Raw genomic sequence first — 21896 nt, 5'->3', positions numbered from 1 at the left:
AGTTTGACACTTTAATTGCTGTTAATAGTGGCAGACTAACAGCAAAACTCAGCTTTTGTATAGAAGCAGCAGCATGCATTTAGATGCTTTAATACATTTTGTACATGGACTGCACTCTCATTCCCCAGGGTGAATGTCTAGTGAAAATCAACACCTTTGGGGGAAAAACTGTAGGGTCCTACAAACCCATCCAAAATAGTACAATAGTAGGACTATGTCCACTTTGTAGCCAGAATGCTGGCTGATGGGTGGGAAGCAGAACACCAGCACAATAAGAAATGCACAGCACATGCAACCTGAGCAACATTGCACTGCAACATTTGCTTGCTTCAGCTATTTCTCAGTCTTAGCACTCCTTAGAATATGCTGAGACAGAACTGAACCTATACTGTACTGCCTAACTCAAAACATCAGCTACATGCTATGTAAACTCAAAGCAGGTAGAAGCAAACCAATCCTCAAAACTATTTGGTAATTAGAAATTGCTGTCAACTCAGCTTCTGCTCAGGTAGTTGTGCTTAGCTACTGCAGTGCATAGAGTTAATTTTTTTTTTTTTTAAGCAAAAGTGATGTTGGTGTACCTGCTTATTGTGAGATTTTGATCAGCTCTGGCCCATCTTGAGCTGATACAAGCAGAGTGTAATCCCTTTGTCCGCAACGAAAGGATAAGCAGATATCGTGCTACATGCTAATTGTTTTATTTCTCATCTATACCGAGAACACACAAACGTACATGTTGCCTCTGTGAGAGCAGAACAGCAACTCACTCTCCAACAAACAACAGAACAGTGAAAAACAGGAAACCAGTGTACGTCACATCCAGTCTCCCATTCCTGTGGGAATCCAACAGTAACTCTGACTGTGGAATGTAAACAATGTCTTGTGACAAGCAGTTTTGCTGCTCAGTGAGGGAAATAGAAACCAACACTTATAACTACCCCACATGTGTCCAAAGGGGTTAATTCATGTTAACGTAGTCAAAAGCTGAGGCAAGCCTATTGGGCCTTGATCCCCACTGACTTAGTATCAATTGTATTGATACATAACCCTTTCAGAAAAGTACAGGAATCATCTTGGTTTCCCCATTACAAGAGATGCATGGGTGAAAGTGTTTATTCATATTCATTAAGAATTCCAAATCACTAGTATTTACTGTGAAATAACATTAATGGGAAGCAATTCATAAATTCAATCAGTTATACAAAGTATCTATACAGTAACTAAGCAAAACAACAACCCTCAAAAAACAAAACAATTGTTCCGGTTACAAAGTTCCCCCCTGTGAATTAACATTTACAAAACAAAGTGTTGGTTTGTCTTCTAGTAGCGGCAATATCCAAACATGTTAGCACCTGTTATGGGCCTTTCTCCCTCAGCTGAAAAAAAAGAGTACAAATACAGTGTTTCCTCCACTTACTCAGAGAAACAAATAAAACTGCCTATAATATATGCCTCAACTGCCAAACTGCAAGTAGCTCTGATCTCTTGACATAATTGCCCATAGCTTTCATTCCTGTGTTTATGGAATGAGGCACCTCATTTTGGAGTAAGTTCCTGTGATGTGTACAACTAGCAAGATTGCTATTTTTTTCACAATGTTGGTATTAACCTAGAGCTATGTACAGTGGTGTGTTTTCCAATTTTCACAGAACCTAAAAGCCACTGTAGAATTGCCACTTAAGGTACATTTGGGAAAAGAAGTTACATCACCCACCCACCTTCAAACTGCAGAGATTTGTTCCTGTTAGTAAAGCACTACTGTATTGTCATGGGGAATGCAAGCACTTCACTTTGTTTGGTGAATCCTTGAGGACAACACAAGTCAGAAAAATGAAACGTATCATTCTGCACATACCACCCATCTGCATCACATGAGGCCTTAAGATCCATAGTTTGCTTCATCAAATGCCTTTCTGGCTCGTTTCAGTTCTTCATTCATTGTTAACAAGTCTTTCACACGAGCAAACTTCCGTGGGTCTTTACGGATCAGGAAGACAATATCTTCAACCTGTACTCGACCTTGCCGTCCAATTGACATTGCTTTGTGGGTCTATTGGTAGGAAAGAATTGATCATTGTCACATGCATTCTAAGAGAGGTTCAGTACCTGTACCATGGATTTGACCATGTGTTCTCTTGAATGTTTGGATTTCTTACCTTGCAGCAACCTGTATCATGAAATGAATTGTAGTAAAGGTAAAGGTACCCCTGCCCGTACGGGCCAGTCGTGTCCGATTCTAGGGTTGTGCGCTGTCCGGAGACACTTCCGGGTCACATGGCCAGCGTGACAAAGCTGCTCTGGCGAGCCAGCACCAGCGCAACACACGGAAACGCCGTTTACCTTCCCGCTATAAAGCAGTACCTATTTATCTACTTGCACTTAGGGGTGCTTTCGAACTGCTAGGTGGGCAGGAGCTGGGACCGAAAGACGGGAGCTCACCCCGCTGCGGGGATTCGAACTGCCGACCATGCGATCAGCAAGCCCTAGGCGCTGAGGTTTTACCCACAGCGCCACCTGCGTCCCTATGAACGTAAACTATGTTTAGTAAACAGCACTAAAACACAGCCCTCATTATGCTTGTAGCATTCTTCATTTAAAGTGGGCTGATCAATAGTTGCCTTATATATGTCTTCCCCTCAAGGCTCTGCTCTCTGGTTTTCAAGTAACAAACAGCATCAAAAACAAAGCTCATATCTCACAGCATCTCCTTCACCCAATTTGTAATCTCATGCAAGCAAACAAGAAAGACCTACCATTTCTGTGATGAATTCTATAACCAAGTCTTCAAGAATATCCACTGATTCTGTGTAAGGATTCTGATCATCTCCAAATCCATACATCATACATCTTACTGTAGAATGAACAAACGCCCACAGTGAGATATGGAATGGAAGCACTCTAGAAAACTTAAGACCTATTCACTATGTTTCTCAATAAGTGTGACTCGGCAGTCATATTCTTCCAAATTGTTCAAGCAAGCAGAAGCCTACATCTAAGCTCAGCTAATTTTTAAGATGCAAATATTCCCCACTTAGAAGTATAGGCTGGATAATATAGGGCTCTTAAATCAAAACACTGTCATCCTGTTGATGGCAGTATGCATACTTTTAAGACAATGCCCAATCAGGTAATTTTTTCAATGGAACCTTGATGCTAAGAACTGCAGAAAGTATGTGTAACTCCAATGAAAAGTTGCATGTCCAATTATTGATTCCCAAATGAACAATACTAGTCAGCAGATCTCTATTTTGTTCTGGTTATATTTAAGAAAGCTTAGACTGTTTTGCCAAGTATACTTTAGTGCAACTGGATACTGTCCAAATTAGTAGTTGTGTGAATACTGCATTACTGCAGAAAAATGACGTTCCCTTGAAGGGAGTCTTCAAGGAAATGGCATGTTACTGTAGCACTGAAGTATTTAGAACCCGAATTGAGGGCATTTAGCACAAGGCCTTTCTTCCCTTACCCTGAAGGCAGGGGAATGATAGGCTAATGCATGGATGTCCAAACTTTTTTCAAAGAGGGACCGGATTAAACCGACCGGCAGACCGAATTAGGTATTAGAAATTTCAGCTCCAGTTGTCCAAGCTGATATGGATCATCTTCCTTTGAGCCCAGCAAAGCATTAAAACAACAAAGTCCACAATGGAAGGATGAGGCAGGTATGATGCTACATTGCTATGCTTTATTACTAAGCTATGCAGAGAGCAAAGAAATATACATCTTGTCTCTATGAGAAGCAGAGAGCAACTCAACAGTGGAAAACAAAGAACAAAGGAAACAGGAAACCAGTAACGTCACATCCCGTCTCCCTTTCCCATGAGAATCCAACAGTATCTGGGCTGTGGAATGTAAACATAGTCCTGTGACTTGCAAGCAGCTGCTCAGTGAGAAACAGAAACTAACAGTCAGGCCCCTGGAAGGGACTTTGGACATGCCTGGGCTAATGTGTGCTTCCTAACAGCCACAGAAGAATGCAGCAACGAGGTCGACAAATACAGATGAAGCATTCTAAATCAAAATCTGAGGGAGAGTTCACAGGTAATCTCTAGAAAACATCAAGATCAAATGTTGGAGCATGTATGCATGAAATAATAATTTCAGATTAAATACTTTTTATTCTACCTCACATAATTTCACACAACACATTTTAATGGAAATAGTTCACATATTCATCCATGAATCAAGTGACATCAAATGGCATGCAAAAATGTGTGAACCAGCCCTTAATCTCAAGATGGGCATGACATGAGAGGGTTTCTACTTCTATTTATCCTCCAGTCTTTTCTGGAATTTAACTGTGATATCAATACTCAAAAAGCAGTTTATGGAGGTGGGAAAGGGGTCCTTTAGAAAGTAGAAAAACGTGAAGAGGTTAAACCTTATAATAGCATGAAACACAGGAAGCTGCTTTACACCAAGTAAGATCTTTTAGCTCAGTATTGTCTACACCAGGGGTGGGGAACCTGTGGCCCTTCAGTTGTTGGGAGTCTAAATCCCATCAGCCCCAGCCAGCATGATCAGTGGAGCTCCAACTTACATTCCTTGGAGAACAGCCTTTTCCTTTTCCCCTGTGCACCATCTGGGCCTCCTCCAGCCTCCTCAGTATCTTCTTCAAACTAAAGGGGGGGGGGGAATCCCAAACAAGAATGCAAGATAATAATAATAATAATAATAATAATAATAATAATAATAATAATAATAATAATTTATTTATACCCCGCCCATCTGGGCGGCTTCCAACAGAATGTTAAAATACAATAGTCTATTAAACATTAAAAGCTTCCCTAAATTATAAATGAGGCTAGATTCCCATATTTGATTTAAGAACTGAATGACAGAACAGCGAACCTCTGAACACTTCTTAATTTGGCAACATCCTACAATCCAAGAGAAAGTGGCAAGGGAGGGGAAAGTAAAGGCTAAGCGGGTTGCAGATTGCAGCCGCAGCCCCCTGCCTCCCCCTCCCCCCGAAGCCAGCAAGCACCTTCTCCAGACTCCCACCCCGCCCTTTCCTACTCACAGGAGGGTCCTCTTCTTCGTCCGCCATGACTGCAGCAGCCACCTTCCCTTCCAGGCTTCCGCCGGGATAGCAACTCGCGTTGTTATTGGTCGCGTCAACAGGCACTCCTGAGCATGCTCTCTCGGAGCTAATGAAGCTGTAGACCTTGCCCTTTTCCAGTCCCTTCTTTCCGTAGCTCTGAGGAACGCGAAATGGGAGTGGGTGGGGGTTACAAAGCTAGCAGCACGCGTGCGCAGTAGGAGCGACTGCAGTCCCTCGCCGTCTTTGGAAATGGATATGCCGATAACCCCATTCAAAGCGCACGAGAAGTTTGTTTCCTGGGGCAAGATGGGCAGGGTGTTGGATAAAGCTGAAACATATTACCGTAAATAACCAATTCCCGCCCTTTGTGAGTAGCAACGGACGGTGCAAACAAGGAGCCTCGTGGCAGCTTAAAGATGAACAGGTTTGCAGCAGCACAAGTTTAGAGTCCACTTCATCAGTACATTCAGTATTCAAACCCTATATGTTACAATAAATCGGCTAGTCCTTAATGTGCCACAAGACTGTTATCTGTGGTGTCTTTGTAACTTCTGTTTGCTCTCGAATATACAGATTTGAGTAAGAAGGAATAAAAAATGCAGTGCTGGTGATATAAGTAAAAAAAAAAACCTGCTCTTTTCCCCTTATGGGGTATCCAAGAGCCCATATAGAGTCCTTTTGTAGGGTCTCTATCAGTAGGAGAAAATAACAGAGACCAACCAGAGAATATTGAGAAGCAAAGCAGCTAGTAAGCCTGATCTTTATTAACTGTTGCAACAGGGTGCTCCCCCACACATAGAGAGGAGGAGGACCCAGAGCCATGCGTTCAAACCCCTATAGACATTTTAAATGGCCCACCCTAGAGTCCAAGACCACCCCCCAGAAACATCATACATACATCACAGAAAAGGTGGTCTACAACAGAAATCTGAGTGTGTTGTTTATCTCCTGTCTGGCAAGTTACCTGATTGCATTATCTGGGTTTGGGCTACTCTTGTTATTATAACTACTTAATTTCTGAATCTAGGTCACAGGCTCACACCCTGTTCATATCTTGAATGTGCCCTTAAGACAGGATTTGTGAGGACAGGATTTGTGAGGAAATACAATGGGGAGGTTTCCCACTTTCACCTTGCAGAGAAATATTTGAGGTCAATTTGTTTGGGACCTAATCTGTGGGGTTTCAGACATGTGGTTTATATATACAGTTATGAACATTTTAAAAAAATATATGACCTTAAAATTCTTATAACAGATGGTCCTGAAGCAGCTCTCCAATGCAACAGCAGCTCCTTACTGTTTCCATTCCAGGATGCTGCTTGCCAGCTAGCAACCAAACCACAAGCATTAAGCATTTATTGACATCAGTTTGCTATAGTGTGAGAGAGATGCGTCCTCAGACCTGTTTCTTCTTAAGCTCAAGAAGAGGGAATGGTGCCTTGCCCCACCACTGGGGCTAAATCAGCATAGCAAAAGTAGGGTGATTTATGTAAGCATTTGTCAGGAGTAACTGGGGAGCAGCCACTCTGCTTATCTTAATTTTTTATGTAAATATTTATGCCACTGGGCTCATTTCCCTCCCTCCTGCATAATCATGTATCGAAATACTTGCCAACTGAGGGTAACACTTAATGAAGGCGACACTAGTCCGGTCAATTTAAGATTGTAATAAATCTGTGACTTAATTAAAATGCAGTGGCAGCTGGGCCATTTAACATGTGGCGAGATAAAGCCACATAAATGCTTGAACAGTGTTGGCGATCAACTGCAGAGTTGAACTTGCACTCAGTTGTGAGCTGATCCATGCCTGTTAGGGCTCCATTATATGCTCTCATTAAGTTTCTCTATCTGGATTAAAGAGAAACACATAGTGCTTCTAAGCATAGACCTTTGCTTCTAAAGCTCTGGTCCAATCAGTCAAGGGTGAGAAAATATGTACACTGTGAAATAATTAGCTGAAGCTGTATAAATAACTTAAATAGCATTTATTATACACAAATTATTCACAAGGCTTGGAAAAAAGAGAAGTATACAGAGCAATAAATCTTGTCTCTTTTATTGGAAGAACAATGAAGACGGGTCATTAAAATTTGGGAATGAAGTATCATCAAGTGGACAGGGGAAGATTTCCAGTAATGTGTGCTATAAAGCATCTCAGCACATGGATTCCAAAGCAATACAAAGAACTGTAGAAACAATGAGAAAATGTTATTTGATGAGAGTGGCTCATTTGCATTACATGTGCAGTTCTATTTCTGACTGGGTATGAACCGCTTTTTAAGTTTTACCTGACAGGAAAGAGTTGAGGAAAGCACACTTGTGTCTTTTTGTTAACAAAGTCTTGAATCTGTATCACATTTCTTGTCATCACTCCTTTTGATGCTTTGTCAATTTTAGTTAATACAATCTGCAAAAACAACAACACACACCCAATATTTTAAACATTGTAGAGCAACTCTCAAAGTCTTGAATTCTTGGTAAAGTCTTTCAAATTTAGCTCTCAGATTAGGTAAGTATGCTAACATTGTTGATGAGTCTTTTTACTCTACAAAACAATTTTAAAAAACCCAAATTGTGTATTTTGTTCTCTTCCAACTTTTTCCTCGCTCCAGCTTTATACTTATGGAGACTTCTGTGCGAGGGGAAAAAAACAGTTTTTCATATCTTCCTTTAGAAAAAGAAAGGGAAGAGGCTTAGTGGGAACATTTTAAGAGTCAATGGATCAGACTAATAACTTAGTACTGTATATTTATTTATTTCTATATTTATGTCTTCTTTCAATTTCTAAATCTACAAGACAAATATATTTCATTTCTAAAAGTGAACAGAGATCTCCATATCTTGTTAATCTTCCAGTATAATGTTTTGGATTACTATTTTATGTTGGATCCAGAGGATCTATGTTAGGGCTAAGCAACCTGGTTAGGACTGAGGGCAAGGTCAGAAACCTTTATATTTTCAAATTCACCTTCACAAACATGAAAGCTAAAACAGTATACAGTATTTAAATAACAGCTAGCAATCTAGGATTCTAACAAGTATCAATGCACACATAGTGAAACTTGGGGTGTTAATAGCATACCTTCAGTACATGATAAAGCTACTTCAGTTTTTAATCACCTATGATCATAATTCATAAAAATCTTGCCTGTGTTATTATTTTTTCAACACAGGCTTTTAAAACCTCCTAGTCAAGTCTAATAGTTTCTACTTGCAAGTCATTTTTCAAACTATTATTCAACTGATAATAATAAAAAGGACACTAATGTTAACTGGACAAATGTATAAGTTTGGCGGAATGGTGAATGGCATCCAGTGTTGTCCATGCACCTGCACTAATGGCTTCCTCTTCCTTTCCTTCCTCCTGGAGCCTCCAAACATGCCAAAAACCAGAATTGGGGACTCTGATGAGCAGATTGGAGGAGTGTCACACGGGGATACAGGAAAGAGGAAAACAGAAAAGAAGCCCAATTGCACTTGCAGAAGTCTGCTTACACGGCAATGAATAGTTCCTCGTTTCTGCTACATGCCTTTTTAGTCCTCCTAGTTCAATATATTGACTGCTGACTGCCTTCATTTTTAAACAAAAATCACAACTCACAACATAAGGGATCCCAAATTCTTCCAACATTTCTATAGCAACTTTGTCCATTTTCTGAATTCCGACCAGGCCGTCCACTAATAAGAATGTCCGTTTTAGACTAGAAAACATAAAACCACAGCTCACAACTGTGCTTTGCAGCAATATATAGTCTTTATCTGCAAATCCTAAATCTAGCCCAGGCAACAATTATACAAGCATCCTTTTCTACCTGCTAGGATGATACAGATGACCACACTACTGTTGGGTGAATGAGCTTATTCTGGGGCAGGCAATCAGTAGGCATCACGACAATTTTGGGTGACCTCTTTTTGCACAGGGCTTTGTGGAAAGTTTTGCAAGTGCCTCCAATCAGCGGTGCATTTGGCCAAGTTGGGGGTTTACCTGCCCTACACCTGATGCATATAAAACAGCCTCATGGGCCAAATGGGAAGGCTCAGTGGGCCTGATTAGACTTGAAGGCCAGAGGTTCCCCACCACTGCTATAAGAATGGTGCAAGACTATGACTGTGACTGGCTCACGTTTAAATAGACGCTGCATCTAAAAGCTATTTCACATGCCTTAGTTAGTCTAAGACACTTCCCCATATTGTTATAAAATGGGATGTTTTTAAAATAATATTGTTTAATCTAAATTCGTTCCCCACATAATCCTGTAGAAAAGACTGAAGTGAAATTTCAAGCTGTTATCTTACTTTGCACGGTGATTTAAATAAGGCTCCACCATCTCTGCAAAATCTTTGGGTGATCTGTAACCATAGCCTGGCATATCCACCAAAGTAAATAAATCCCCCACTTTGAAGAAATTCAGTTTCTTAGTGTGGCCCTGGAGAAAAAAAAATGGGAGGGTTAGGGTTCTTTGGTCGTTTGTTTCATCTTATTCCAAAACTGCAAAACTGGGTTGGTTTCTCAGTTAAGATGATGAAATGCCACTGCTCCTCATTTGGCCAGTCTCTGACATGAAAGCATATGTAAGTATCATCGGATGGCTGTGGGAGATTGCTGTTCATACAGAGTACTGTATTTTTGCTCTATAAGACGCATTTTTCCCCCTCCAAAAATTAAGGGGAAATGTGTGCGCGTCTTATGGAGCGAATGCAGCTCCATGGCTTCAGCGAAAGCAATGCGAAGCCTCCAAAGCGCAGCGGGAGCGCTCCCGCCGCGCTCTGGAGGCTTCGCATTGCTTTCACTGAAGCCTGGAGAGCAAGAGGGATTGGTGCGCACCAACCCCTCTCACTCTCCTGGCTTCAGGGATGAACGCCCGAAGCCTCCGGAGGCTTCGCGTTGCTTTCGCTGAAGCCAGGAGAGCAAGAGATATTGGTGCGCACCGATCCCTCTTGCTCTCCTGGCTTCGCTTGGCTGGAGAGGCGCTGTGCAGCTTTCCCTCTCTGCGCAGCACCCCTTCAGCGAAGCAGGAGGAGAAATGGAAGGGGCTCCGCTTCTCCTGCCACTTTGCTGAAGGGGCACTGAGCAGAGAGGGAGAGATTTTTTTTCTCTTGTTCTCCCCCCCCTAAAACTAGGTGTGTCTTATGGTCGGGTGCGTCCTATAGAGCGAAAAATACGGTATATAGCACAATTTCTCAACACCTGATCATCCAACAAGAGAGTAGAGATCCAAGAGCACCTGGGACAGCAACCACATTTCTGGTATAGAAATACTAATTTCAAACTCACTGTGCTTGGGGAGACATGAAAGCTCTGTCCGAGTACGTAACTTCTCAGTTCTCTCCTTCCAAGCTGGATCCTTTTTACCAGTTACAAACAATGTCACAATAAATGTCACAGAACAGAGGGCTGTATCTGACTAGTCCATTTATTTCAATGGGTCTGCTCTGAGATGCAACCCAGAAACAGCCTGCTTTTAGTTGGGCTCAATTAAATTCCAAAGTCAATGTAATAAAATCTTTGAATGCTACTTACTGGATTTTTGGAAACTCTGACTTCAACATCAGGGGACAATGAAAACAGAGCCTTTATTAAGGAGGATTTTCCAACATTGCTTCTTCCTAAAAAGCAAGCCTGTGGGAAGAAGTTACAGTTATTTCACAATTATCTTTCTCATCCAATGACTCCTTAAAGCAAGGAATCGTACATCTATTCTCTCTGTTGTTACCCTGACCACAGTGCACAGTTCAACAGATAGGCCCAGGTACAGCAAATAATACATTTCTCCAGAAAATATGGATTTCTTGCTACAACTCAATTCTCTTTTGGATTAAATAACTCTCAAGATCTACGAAATGTGAGGACAACTAAAAGAAAAGGGAGTCTCCAGAGTCATCAGTTCTTCATGGACAAGATTTCAGCAGTCCCATTTAGGAGAATTAGTATGAGGAATGCATGCCACTTTGAAAGGTTCCTTGGCTTTTCCGGAAGTTTGCATCTACAGAGGAATAATGTGGGAGAGCAACCTGAAATTCTGCTACTGGAATTATGAAATTAGGAAAGTTGCATTTATTTGGCTTGTCAACTTTACAGAACAAGTTTAAACATGCTTACTTGAAGGGAAATGCCTGATGTGAACAGAATGTATTTCTTAATAAATACACTTAGGACTGCAGCTTGTTCCCCAATTCTGAAACTAGCGGGACAATAGTGAATATTCATTGATTTTGATGGTATTCACCTTCCCAAGTATGCTTAGGATTACTTAAACAGACATGATTTACATATATTTGGATGCACTTTATATTCTGATGCGTTCCACCTCCCCCTTTTTTAAAAATTGTACTTTTTCATTTCTTAGCACAGGTTCATAGGGGAAGGAGTGAGAGTAAATAAGATCAATGTATGTACAGTGGTACCTCGGTTTAATTCGTTCCGGAGGTCCGTTCTTAACCTGAAACTGTTCTTAACCTGAAGCACCACTTTAGCTAATGGGGCCTCCCACTGCCGGAGCACAATTTCTGTTCTCATCCTGAAGCAAAGTACTTAACCCGAGGTACTATTTCTGGGTTAGCAGAGTCTGTAACTTGAAGGGTCTGTAACCTGAAGCGTATGTAACCCGAGGTACCACTGTAATGCAAAAGGATGGGGAATAAAGGATGGACCTGGGGATTACAAGGAAGTACAGGGTGCTGTATTGAGTGAAACTCCCTATTTGGAAGGCTGCTCAAATTCCCCCTAGCTTTAAGGCTAAATCCAGAAGCATGTGTCTACACCTGACCACAGCTTGTACCCCTGAGTAGAGCTTTCTCTTCAGGTTTTGTTACAGAAAAATCATAGTCACACCCCATATTCAAATTCAACTGGACTTAACTGTCCAGGGGTCCTTACCTTTTTACCTTTTACAGAACACCTCATTTAAAAGATACTAATATTCCACACATAGTGACCTAGCATGGCTAGACAGTTATCAGTTATATTTTGTTGGAAGCTGACAAGAGTGTCTGGGGCAACCCAGTCAGATGGGCAGATTATTATTATTATTATTATTATTTAATTAACATCATTGCCACTGCAAACTTGCTGCTTTGGGCAAACAGCTGCATGTACGAAATTCTCCATCATAAGGACCAGAAACTTTGCTTTGACAACTGAATTCAAGGCCATATTCTGCAATCAAAGCAAAGTACATTTATACAACCCATAGCTTTAGCAACTCCCCTTCCTCTCTCCCCCACCCCATGACACTTCAAACAATGCAATTCTGGCTACATTTGTTTTTCCTTTCCCATAAACACTCACATGGCAACTGAAGTTGCTCCTAAGGATAAAAATTGCATTTCATTGACCTCACCTCAGGCTGTGACAATTGGGGAACGTGATCCATCCGGACAGCTGAAGTGAAATAATCAATGGGGTGCCACCGTGTTGAAATGAAAAACGCCTCTGCTTTGTTGATTTCATTGTGGTTAGGATTGAAAATCTGGAAGGATGACGTGTCCACGCTAGAGGTCAGGTATCTTGCCATTTCTTGGAGAGGGAACGCGACTCCAGTGAACTGTTTTTCGTTTAATTGCAAGACTTCTGAAAACGAAGCATACTTTATGGGGCTGCTTCTGGTTGCAAGATGTCTCCTCAGCAGGTAGCTAATTGTTAGAAGTCTTCTTGGTTTTGCTTTCTGGAGCACCATTGTGCCTGGATTTTCAACAGCCACACAATCAACTCAGGTCCTTCATATTTTTAAAAACAAAAACTTCTGTTGTGGGTTCTTGAGTTCTGACTGCTGTTTTAAAGAGAAATAAGAGGAGGATTTAAGTTATTGTAGCAATTGCCAAAAACACCACCAACAACATACAAACGCAAATTCATCCCTCAGTGCATTAAACCACTGCTTTCCTTCAAGACTTTCAGCACAGGTGCCAGACAGAACAATATACAGTAGTACCTCAGGTTAAGTACTCAATTCGTTCCAGAGGTCCGTTCTTTACCTGAAACTGTTCTTAACCTGAAGCACCACTTTAGCTAATGGGGCCTCCTGCTGCCGCCGTGCCGCCAGAGCACGATTTCTGTTCTTATCCTGAAGCAAAGTTCTTAACCTGAAGCACTATTTCTGGGTTAGCGGAGTCTGTAACCTGAAGCGTATGTAACCTGAAGCGTACTGTATGTAACCCAAGGTACCACTGTACACATAGTGCAATCCTCCACATTTCTGCTCAAAACTAAAAATGCAATCCTTTATGTATGTGTTCAGAAGTAACTCCCTCCACGTTCAGCTGTACTTATTCCCAGGTACATGGGACTACACCCTAAGAAGAAAATTGATATAGAAACAGGGCCAGCACTGGAAAATTAAATATTCCATACGCCCCACCCCCCATCAAAAATCCACAAATTGGTGAGAGACATTTTCATGTCCATTAAAACATACATGTAAAGTTGACATGCATTTCAATATGTATTTTTATAACATATATATTCTCAACTGCTGATTTTATTTATACTTTGGGTGGGGAGGGAAATAGGTCAGCTTGCTTTTGACTTCAGACTTTTATTGGTAACTGTAATGTTTATTTTATGTAAACCACTTAAGAGCTGGAATGGACTCCCTTGGAAGATGGACTCTCCTTCCTTGGGAGGTTTATTATTATTATTATTATTATTATTATTATTATTATTATTATTATTATTTATACCCCACCCATCTGGCTGGGTTTCCCAGCTACTCTGGGCGGCTTCCAACAAAATATTAAAATACAATAAGCTGTTAAACATTAAAAGCTTCCCTAAACAGGGTTGCCTTCAAATGTCTTCTAAAAGTCAGGTAGTTTAAGCAGAGGTTGGATAACCATCTGCCATTGATACTTTAGTCGTGATTCCTGCAATGGACTAGATTACTGTTGGGTTCCTTTCCACCTCTACGTTTCTACTGAGTACACAATTCTGTTCATTTAATAAACAAAAAGGGGCCATTTCAAGCCAATGGAGAAAGGAGCCCTCGGTTGAAACCGATCATTTACCTGCTGACTCCAAAGTTGGCACTCATTCGCTCCAGTGGCGCATCTTCCGAAATAAGTGCTCACCCGCCAACCCGACAGCAGCCATAGGAAGATGCGCCACGCTTTTTTCTCCGCACTTTGAATACCTAAAGCCACAACTGCTGTTTCCTCCACTTACCTGGGTATATAAGCCCCACTGCATTCAGCAGGACTTACTTCCAAGCAGACATGCTTAGTTAGGGCTTGCAATCTACGCCAGGGAGCGCAGCGCATCCGCCGGGGTCTTTAACCCGGAAGCCAGGACGATCGCTCCGCCTCCTTCCCGGTCTAAAGAACCGCAGATAGTTAAGTCACTTGTAGGGTAAGCTCCTCTGAGTTGCTTGTAGGTCTCCCGTTCGCCTGCTGCTTGCGACGGGGCGAGGAGTCAATGCAAGGCTGCTTTGCAAGCGCGACAACCAAATCAAACGCTCAGCCTCAGGGCTGCTCCCTTCGCTTTTAGGAGGGATCACTGCGGGCCAGATCGGCGATCGCAAGGCAATGCGGTCGCTGCGGCTTCAAAACTCTTTTTTAAATAGCTCACCCTTTCCACAGAGTCAGAATGCCTGCATTTGCTCCTACTTGGTGCCTGCGTGTATTGAGAAAGGGAGGGAGGCAAGACGAGGCAATGCTGCCAAATCACAGTCCGGCCTGGGATGGGGTGGGGAGGGGAACCTGGATTTCCTCCAAGATGGAGAGAATCGCTTTCATTCCCGCTGTTGAGAAAGAGGAGCACGTGGTGTCAGAGCCGCTGTCTGTACATACAGGAATTGTACATTCCTGCCCACACAGGAATCTTACTTGGAACAGGCTTTGTTGAACACCTGAGGCTTACTTCTGAGTAAGCATGCTTTGAGCTGCTCTGACTGCTAGGTCTGCAAAAGGGCCACTCAGACTAGACGTTCTCCTTGGGGATGGGGGCATAGCTGTCAACGTTTTCCCCTTTTTAAGGGAAAGTCCCTTATTCTGAATAGGATTCCTCGCAAGAAAAGTTGACAGCTATGGATGGGGGCACCATTCTGCCCCCCCTTCATTCTCATGCAGCACTTAAAAGTGCCCTGCGTTTATTTTAGTTTCTGAGGATTTCGGAGCCTGCTGCCCATGGTGCTGGACAGAGTGCCAGCTTTGCCCCCGGGGCCGTGGGTGCCATGCAGTGTGCATGGTCCTGTCACTGAAATTTGCAGGTGCCCAGCCCCTTCATGGGGCATTTGGTGGGTGCTTGGGCACCCAGGGCCCCAGGGAGTTGGTACCTATGGGGCTGGAGTAGAAGAGAATGGTGAGAAGAGTAGGATCAGGACCAGGGCTGGCCCAGGATATTTTGGCACCTGAGGTGGACCCCAAAACTCTGCTTCCCACCCTGCTATGGAAGAAGGGCTAAAGGAAGATCTACATCAGAAACAAGGGGGGAAGAAAGCTTGACATTTATATGCTGATATTAATATTTTATACTATTCTAATGATTGTTGAATGTTACTTTTTTGATGTAGGTTACCTATTTTAAAGTTATGTTTTATTATCACATTTTTGTATTGCATTATATTATCAGAGCTGGGACGCAGGTGGCGCTGTGGGTTAAAGCCTCAGCGCCTAGGACTTGCCGATTGAAAGGTCGGCGGTTCGAATCCCTGCGGTGGGGTGCGCTCCTGCTGCTCGGTCCCAGCGCCTGCCAACCTAGCAGTTCGAAAGCACCTCCGGGTGCAAGTAGATAAATAGGGACCGCTTACCAGCGGGAAGGTAAACGGCGTTTCCGTGTGCAGCTCTGGCTCGCCAGATGCAGCTTTGTCACGCTGGCCACGTGACCCGGAAGTGTCTCCGGACAGCGCTGGCCCCTGGCCTCTTAAGTGAGATGGGCGCACAACCCCAGAGTCTGTCAAGACTGGCCCGTACGGGCAGGGGTACCTTTACCTATATTATTAGAAGATGTACATTTTTTTGTTTCTTCAGCTTGTAAACCACCTTGAGTATTGTAAGATAGAAAGACGGTATGATGATGACATATGATGATGACATAGGGATCTGTTGCCTTAGTAAATCTTGCCACCTGAGGCAGGCACCTCACCTTGCCTCATGGGTGGGCTGGCCTTTATCAGGACGGTGTTAGAAGCTGAAACATGGGGAAATTGTAAACCGCATTGCTGCTAAGAGATGTGTTGGAGAAACCTGAGGACCATGTTTTTGAAATGAAGCCCCAGCATCAATATAATTTTATAAAACCCTTCAGAGTCAGAACCCATCAGTAACTAACGAACCACAAGAAGCGCCCACTGCATATTATTCGAGGTATGTCATGTTTATCTCCAAGCAATAACGATACAACGAGCAGTTCTTGCTTTCACCGCCGGGTGGCAATAAAGGTACAAGAAGAAGCATGTTGCTATAATCAGTCATTCAAAACTGGGAAGGGGATGAAGTTGAGGACAATATTCGGTCCTGCAACAAAATGTTTCTTGCATGTAGAGCGGGGGTGGGGAGATATTGAAAGCAAGGATCATATTGGCTGCCTCGTTTCCGGCTTCCAAATCCCCAGCTTTAGTTGGGATTCCTGCATTGTAGGGAGTTGGGCTAGATGACCCTTGGATCCCTTCCAACTCTGTGATTATATGAAAACACTACTTAGGAGTTCTCAGGTTGCATAGAGAATGCCACTCCACCTGAGAGCGTCAGCTGTGTTTGTGCAATATCCCTCCTTCCCTTGTTTTCATGGGACTGCCTGCATTTGCCCACAATGCAGTTTTTCTTCCCTTTTCTTGTCCACGAAGCTTTTTTGATCTTTATGGACTTCTGCAAATCTTGGACTTGCATGCAGATACCTTGTGCATGGCTGGTGCTGTTTGGCTATGTAAGTATCGGCACTCACCCCTGAAGTTGGGAAATAGAGGAAACAAGTAGGGCCATACCACAGAACATTGCTCTGGTGTTCATGCATTACATGAGCCTGTGGCTCGAGTTTAAAAACAACCAAATGTTAGTATCAAACACAGGAGTTCATCTTCTAATCCTATGCATTAAAAAAAACCCTTTTCAACTTGTTTTTTAGATACATATTTTAGGTACATATTGTGTTTCCAGCATTTAAAAGTGCAACATGGCTGCATGTAAGACTTCTGCATGCAACTGAGTTCTTGGTATGGCATGCAAGGAGCTCTGAGAAAGAATGAGGTGGATTGACCTTTGCTGCGACCTGAGGAGTATGGAGCATTTTATTTTCTACTAGGAATCCAAATGAGTGTTGGCTTCACCTCTACACTGCGTTGTTAACATTGCAAGAATGCTATAAGCTAATATTTATCAGTGCAGCCCTCCAAGCCGCAGTAGGTCATATAACAGTGACCTACAGCCATACTCCAAGCCTGCAGTGATGGTTGTGGGGGTCTGATGCCTCTGGACAGCACTGCAGGGTTGCTGTTTACCTGGCCTGTAATATTCAATGTGAATTATACTCTAGGCTGTAATAAGTAACTGCTGCAACCCCTTTGAATCCGCAGTATGTTTCTGCTGAATGTAGCATTTCCTTTTATAATAATAATAATAATTTTTTTTATTTATCCGCCCTCCCTGGCCAGAGCCAGGCTCAGGGCGGCTAACACCAGTAAAATTACAGTAAAAACATAATAGGGGAGGAAAAAACCCTTAAAATACTGCTTGTTTACATTGTTTTGCTATTTTTAGGTGTTCTGCTCTGATCTTCTTAAGGGGGTAGATCAGGATACTGTATAAAGAATTCCAAATAAATATATACGTTAAGAAGTGGTGGGATCTAACTAAAGTTTGCTGAAATGAACATTTCATTTAGGAGCCGCCATCTAGCAGATGTGCAGCAGCTATTTGAGAACAGAAACTCTTACTTGTTGGCATATATTTGTGGAAAGAGGAATTTTGTCACCATGTCACTGTTGGCATTTATAATGTTTCTCATCGTCGGCCCACACAGCTTCTAACTATGCAGCTGAAGTCATAAGCATGACACTGCAAATATGGAAACTGAGGTTTTTAATAGGGGGAGAAAACCCGCCTAGAAATCATTTGGGAATTTAGACTTTTTCAAACACTCTCTTGTAAAAGTTCCTTCCGTAAGAGTCACCCAAAAAGAAATTCTCATTGAGGCTATCAGTAGAGTGGGTGTTTCTCAGAATAAGCAATACACATTAACTTTTCAAACGCCTCTGCAAAATTTTACCTCGCACAGGAAGCCATGGTAACTGTTGTGTCATAAGCTTCTGCTCCAGTTAAGACTGGGATCTAGCTGCACAGAATTTAGGCTGTAAATTCTTTCTTTCTGCTTCTAAAATTCCTCCCTGCTGGCTAGTTGCAGCTTCATCCATTCAATCTTCTGGAAGGTTATGGAGTTTTAAAAATTAAAAGATTTCCTTCCTTGTGATTAGGCATGGTAAGACATGTGCTTATCCACATTTATTGTACCTTTCCTCCTCACTTCCCAGACATTGTTTGTGCCTTACTGCTCCATGTCTTAGTGCCCGTTTCTGTGCTCCAGAGCTTTTCCCACCAAAACTTGCTCTTTAAAGCTGAATCAGAGCAAACGGCAATCTGTGGGAAACCCGATTTGCCATTTGTTCCAAGTTGGCTTTAAAGAGCGAGTTTTTGCAGGGAAAGGTGTGGGGTGTGCTTGGACATGCCTGCTCTTGATGTATTTTTAATCCTTGTTGGAAGCCGCCCAGAGTGGCTGGGGAAACCCAGCCAGATGAGCAGGGTACAAATAATAAATTATTATTATTGATGGGGTTATACTCCCTCTGAAGGAGCAAGTATGCAGGGGTACTTATGGGGGTACTTATGGATCCTTTGCAGTCGCCTGAGGCTCAGGTGGCCTCAGTGGGACAGAGTGCCTTCCATCAGCTTCAGCTATGGCCCAGCTATGCCCCTATCTGGATGGAGGTAGCCTAACTTCTGTTGAGCTGCCTCTGAAGATGGTTCAGAAACGTTAGCTGGTGCAGAATTTGGCAGCCAGGTTGCTCATCAGGGCAAGGTGGTTTGAGCACATTTCACCAATCCTAGCCCAACTGCACTGGCTGCCAATTAGTGTCCAGACCCAGTTCACAGTACTAGTTTTGACTTATAAAGCCTCAAACGGCTCAGGACTGCAATACTTCAAGGACTGCCTCCCTCCGTATGAACCGACCCAGACCTTGCAATCATCATCTGAGGCCCTTCTTTGTGTACCTCCTCCATGAGTGGTCCAGAGGGTGGCAACACAAGAACGGTCCTTTTCTGCAGTGGCTCCGCATGTGCGGAATGTTCTCCTCAGGAGGATTTGGCTAGTGCCTTCCTTATATACCTTTAGACACCCAGGGGAAAATGTTCCTCTTCAACCGGGCCTTGGGCTGATTAATATCTCATACCCCTTTTAAATGTCTTTGTGGGAAGGGCTGGAGGGAGGGGTTTGTGGGTGTTTTGTTCTTGTTTTTATAATGTATTTTGTGCTTTTACATTGTATTCTTATGACGTGAAGTGCCCTGAGATCTATGGATAAAGGGTGGTATACAAATTTAATCAATAATAATAAATTTAAAGTTACAGATAGGTAGCCGTGTTGGGTATGCCATCAAATGCCAACAGTGTCCTTCAGCTCTCTATATTGGACAAACAGGCCAGACCTTACGCCAAAGAATAAACGGACATAAATTGGACATCAGGAATCACAAGACAGAGAAACCAGTAGAAGAACACTTCAATCTCCCAGGACATTCTATACAAGATCTCAAAGTAGCTGTTTTACTACAAAGGAATTTCAGAAATAGACTGAAAAGAGAAGCTGCTGAATTGCAACTTATCACCAAACTTAAAACCATGGAGAAACCTGGTCTGAACAAAGACCTTGGATTCTTATCTCATTATACATGACAAAGCCATTTTTCACCTTTTCACCCCTTGCTTTTTCCTGTAAGACCTATTGCAGTCGTTAAGAGTCATCAACAGGCTCATCACAGCTATCTGCCAATCACCCATTCCCACCACCCTTCTGAGTAATACCCCTCCCCACCTTCCCACTATATAGAAGGGTCTGGAAACTTCTGTTTCAGTGTATCTGAAGAAGTGTGCATGCACACGAAAGCTCATACCAAGAACTGACTTAGTTGGTCTTTAAGGTCCTACTGGAAGGATTTTTTTTTTTGTTTTGAATAAATTTAAAGTATGCGTACCTGTAGCACAAAAGGTGTGCATAAGCCCTAAGTTTCAAACCTCACCAGAAGCTTTTCTTTTAGGAATACTAGGTGCAGAAATACCTAGGGACCACGGGAAAAAACCTGTTTATGTATGCAACGTTAGCTGCCCAAATGACACTTGCTCAGAAATGGAAAGAAGATACAGTCCCAACCAAGGAAGAATGGCAGGTAAAATTAATGGACTATGCTGAAATGGCAAAACTTACTGGAAGAATAAGAAACCAAAAAGAAATAACTTTTAACAAAGATTGGGGAAAATATGTGGACTAACTGAAAAACTATAGTAAACATTTAAATTAATTAGCAGGATTAATGTAGAACAAGCAGTTAAGTGAATTTGTTAAAGAAACTTTAGATTCTAAATAATAATTTGGCGATGCAGTAAGAAAATTACCACATAAGTAACCACAAAAGGGGGGAGGGAAGCCAAGTGATGTTATTGGATAGTTTATGCAATTTTAATTATTGTTGTAAAATTGAGAATCAAAATATAACATTTTTTTTAAAAGAGAAAAATGTGCTCTTATGCTCTTATGCATGCTCTTATGCTCTTATGCATGAATGGCACTCAGAAAACAGCTGCCATAGAAACAAGATTAGAAAGAACCACATGGTAAACATTTTAAATCTACAAATAGCATCTGTACACATAAGAGGAACCAGCCAGTAAGTCCAGTATTATCCTGACTCTCCTTCCTAGATCTGAGTGGTGTGTGTTAAATGCTGTGCTTGCAATTGAGGTTAATACAGCCACCATGTGGTAAGCTTTTTGTGTGTGCAACTACTGCAAAATTATTAGTCACCTATTTCCACCCACAAATGCCTCATGCCCTTGTAGTCTCAAACTGAAACTGGCAATTGGACTATGATCCATATGCTAACTGACCAAAACTCAGTTCCCACTTCTGCACAATTCACTTGGAAATAGAGGAAGGTGCCTGCTTGGGGAGAGGTTCACCTGATGTTGTATGATACCGGGTGACTGACAGGTGATTGTGATCTGCGCAAAATGATTTTGCAGGCCAAATTTAGACATCTGGTGGGTCTATAACAAGACCCGTGGGCCAGAGTTTCTCCACAACTGACATAAAACAAGACAGATATCTAGAAAATTGACTTTTGATTTTAAATTTTGTATTAATCAACATGCCACACACCCACAATTAAAATAGACCACAGCTGACTCCAGGGCACCCCAGAGTTATTTACATATGTCTTGGGAGACAATGGAAGAGTGTGCCTTTGGGAGTGAAGGCAAACTGTTGGAGAGTTATGGCGCCTGCTGTGGCTGCTGAGACCGGGAGAGTGCCCAGTTATAGGAAAAGTATATTAGCTCTAAAACAAAGTGTGATTACTGGTCAGAAGAGGATATTGAACGCTAATTAATTCAAACACTGAATTATTACCCAACATATGAGTTGGTGGGTGCAAGACACCCTAACTCATGGATTAGGCTAGTGTTAGAATTTAATTGAAGCTTCTGTGTTGAAACTGTGTGTCAGACCCCATGTTAGGACCTATGCATGACCCATGTGTATTAAGATGTGTGTTAGACAATTTTAATTTACTGGAATAAGCATGTGTGGAAAAAACTAATCAAGCTAGGCAAACTTCATAAACAGTGTATAAGACACTTCCAAATCCTGGAATCA

General features: G+C 42.3%; 2 protein-coding genes and 1 long non-coding RNA gene across 6 annotated transcripts; 1 reads left to right on the top strand and 2 right to left on the bottom strand.

The window, feature by feature from the left end:
* Nucleotides 1-1073: 1073 nt before the first annotated feature.
* TAF13 (TATA-box binding protein associated factor 13) lies at nucleotides 1074-5180 on the bottom strand. Of its 2 annotated transcripts, XM_083737566.1 has the most exons (5): nucleotides 5024-5179; nucleotides 4541-4619; nucleotides 2754-2851; nucleotides 1856-2050; nucleotides 1074-1376 (listed from the first exon to the last, which is right to left on the bottom strand). In XM_083737566.1, the coding sequence occupies exons 1-4, from the start codon at nucleotides 5048-5050 to the stop codon at nucleotides 1880-1882; spliced, it is 375 nt and encodes a 124-aa protein (XP_083593692.1). In that variant the 5' UTR covers nucleotides 5051-5179; the 3' UTR covers nucleotides 1074-1376; nucleotides 1856-1879. The 2 variants fall into 2 exon arrangements, with proteins under 2 accessions (XP_083593692.1, XP_083593693.1); XM_083737567.1 differs by having other exon boundaries at nucleotides 1074-2050; nucleotides 5024-5180.
* A 1834-nt stretch (nucleotides 5181-7014) lies between these two features.
* Nucleotides 7015-14666, bottom strand: GTPBP8 (GTP binding protein 8). Of its 3 annotated transcripts, none has more exons than XM_083737353.1 (7): nucleotides 14205-14666; nucleotides 12385-12813; nucleotides 10566-10664; nucleotides 9341-9471; nucleotides 8646-8745; nucleotides 7333-7451; nucleotides 7015-7230 (listed from the first exon to the last, which is right to left on the bottom strand). In XM_083737353.1, exons 2-7 carry the CDS (start codon nucleotides 12718-12720, stop codon nucleotides 7152-7154), a joined length of 864 nt encoding a protein of 287 aa, XP_083593479.1. In that variant the 5' UTR covers nucleotides 12721-12813; nucleotides 14205-14666; the 3' UTR covers nucleotides 7015-7151. The 3 variants fall into 3 exon arrangements, with proteins under 3 accessions (XP_083593479.1, XP_083593480.1, XP_083593481.1); XM_083737354.1 differs by having other exon boundaries at nucleotides 14243-14378; XM_083737355.1 differs by having other exon boundaries at nucleotides 14048-14290.
* LOC310843967 lies at nucleotides 14344-20678 on the top strand. Its single transcript, XR_014563835.1, has 3 exons — nucleotides 14344-14387; nucleotides 16822-16901; nucleotides 20284-20678. It is a non-coding gene; the product is annotated as an uncharacterized lncRNA (long non-coding RNA).
* Nucleotides 20679-21896: the final 1218 nt, after the last annotated feature.

This window comes from Podarcis gaigeae (genome assembly GCF_964106915.1).
Source record: "Podarcis gaigeae genome assembly, chromosome: 4".
In the NCBI taxonomy this organism is placed as follows: domain Eukaryota; kingdom Metazoa; phylum Chordata; class Lepidosauria; order Squamata; family Lacertidae; genus Podarcis; species Podarcis gaigeae.
The sequence above is the reverse complement of the archived record's forward strand: the minus strand, read 5'-3'. Positions and strand labels throughout refer to the sequence as shown.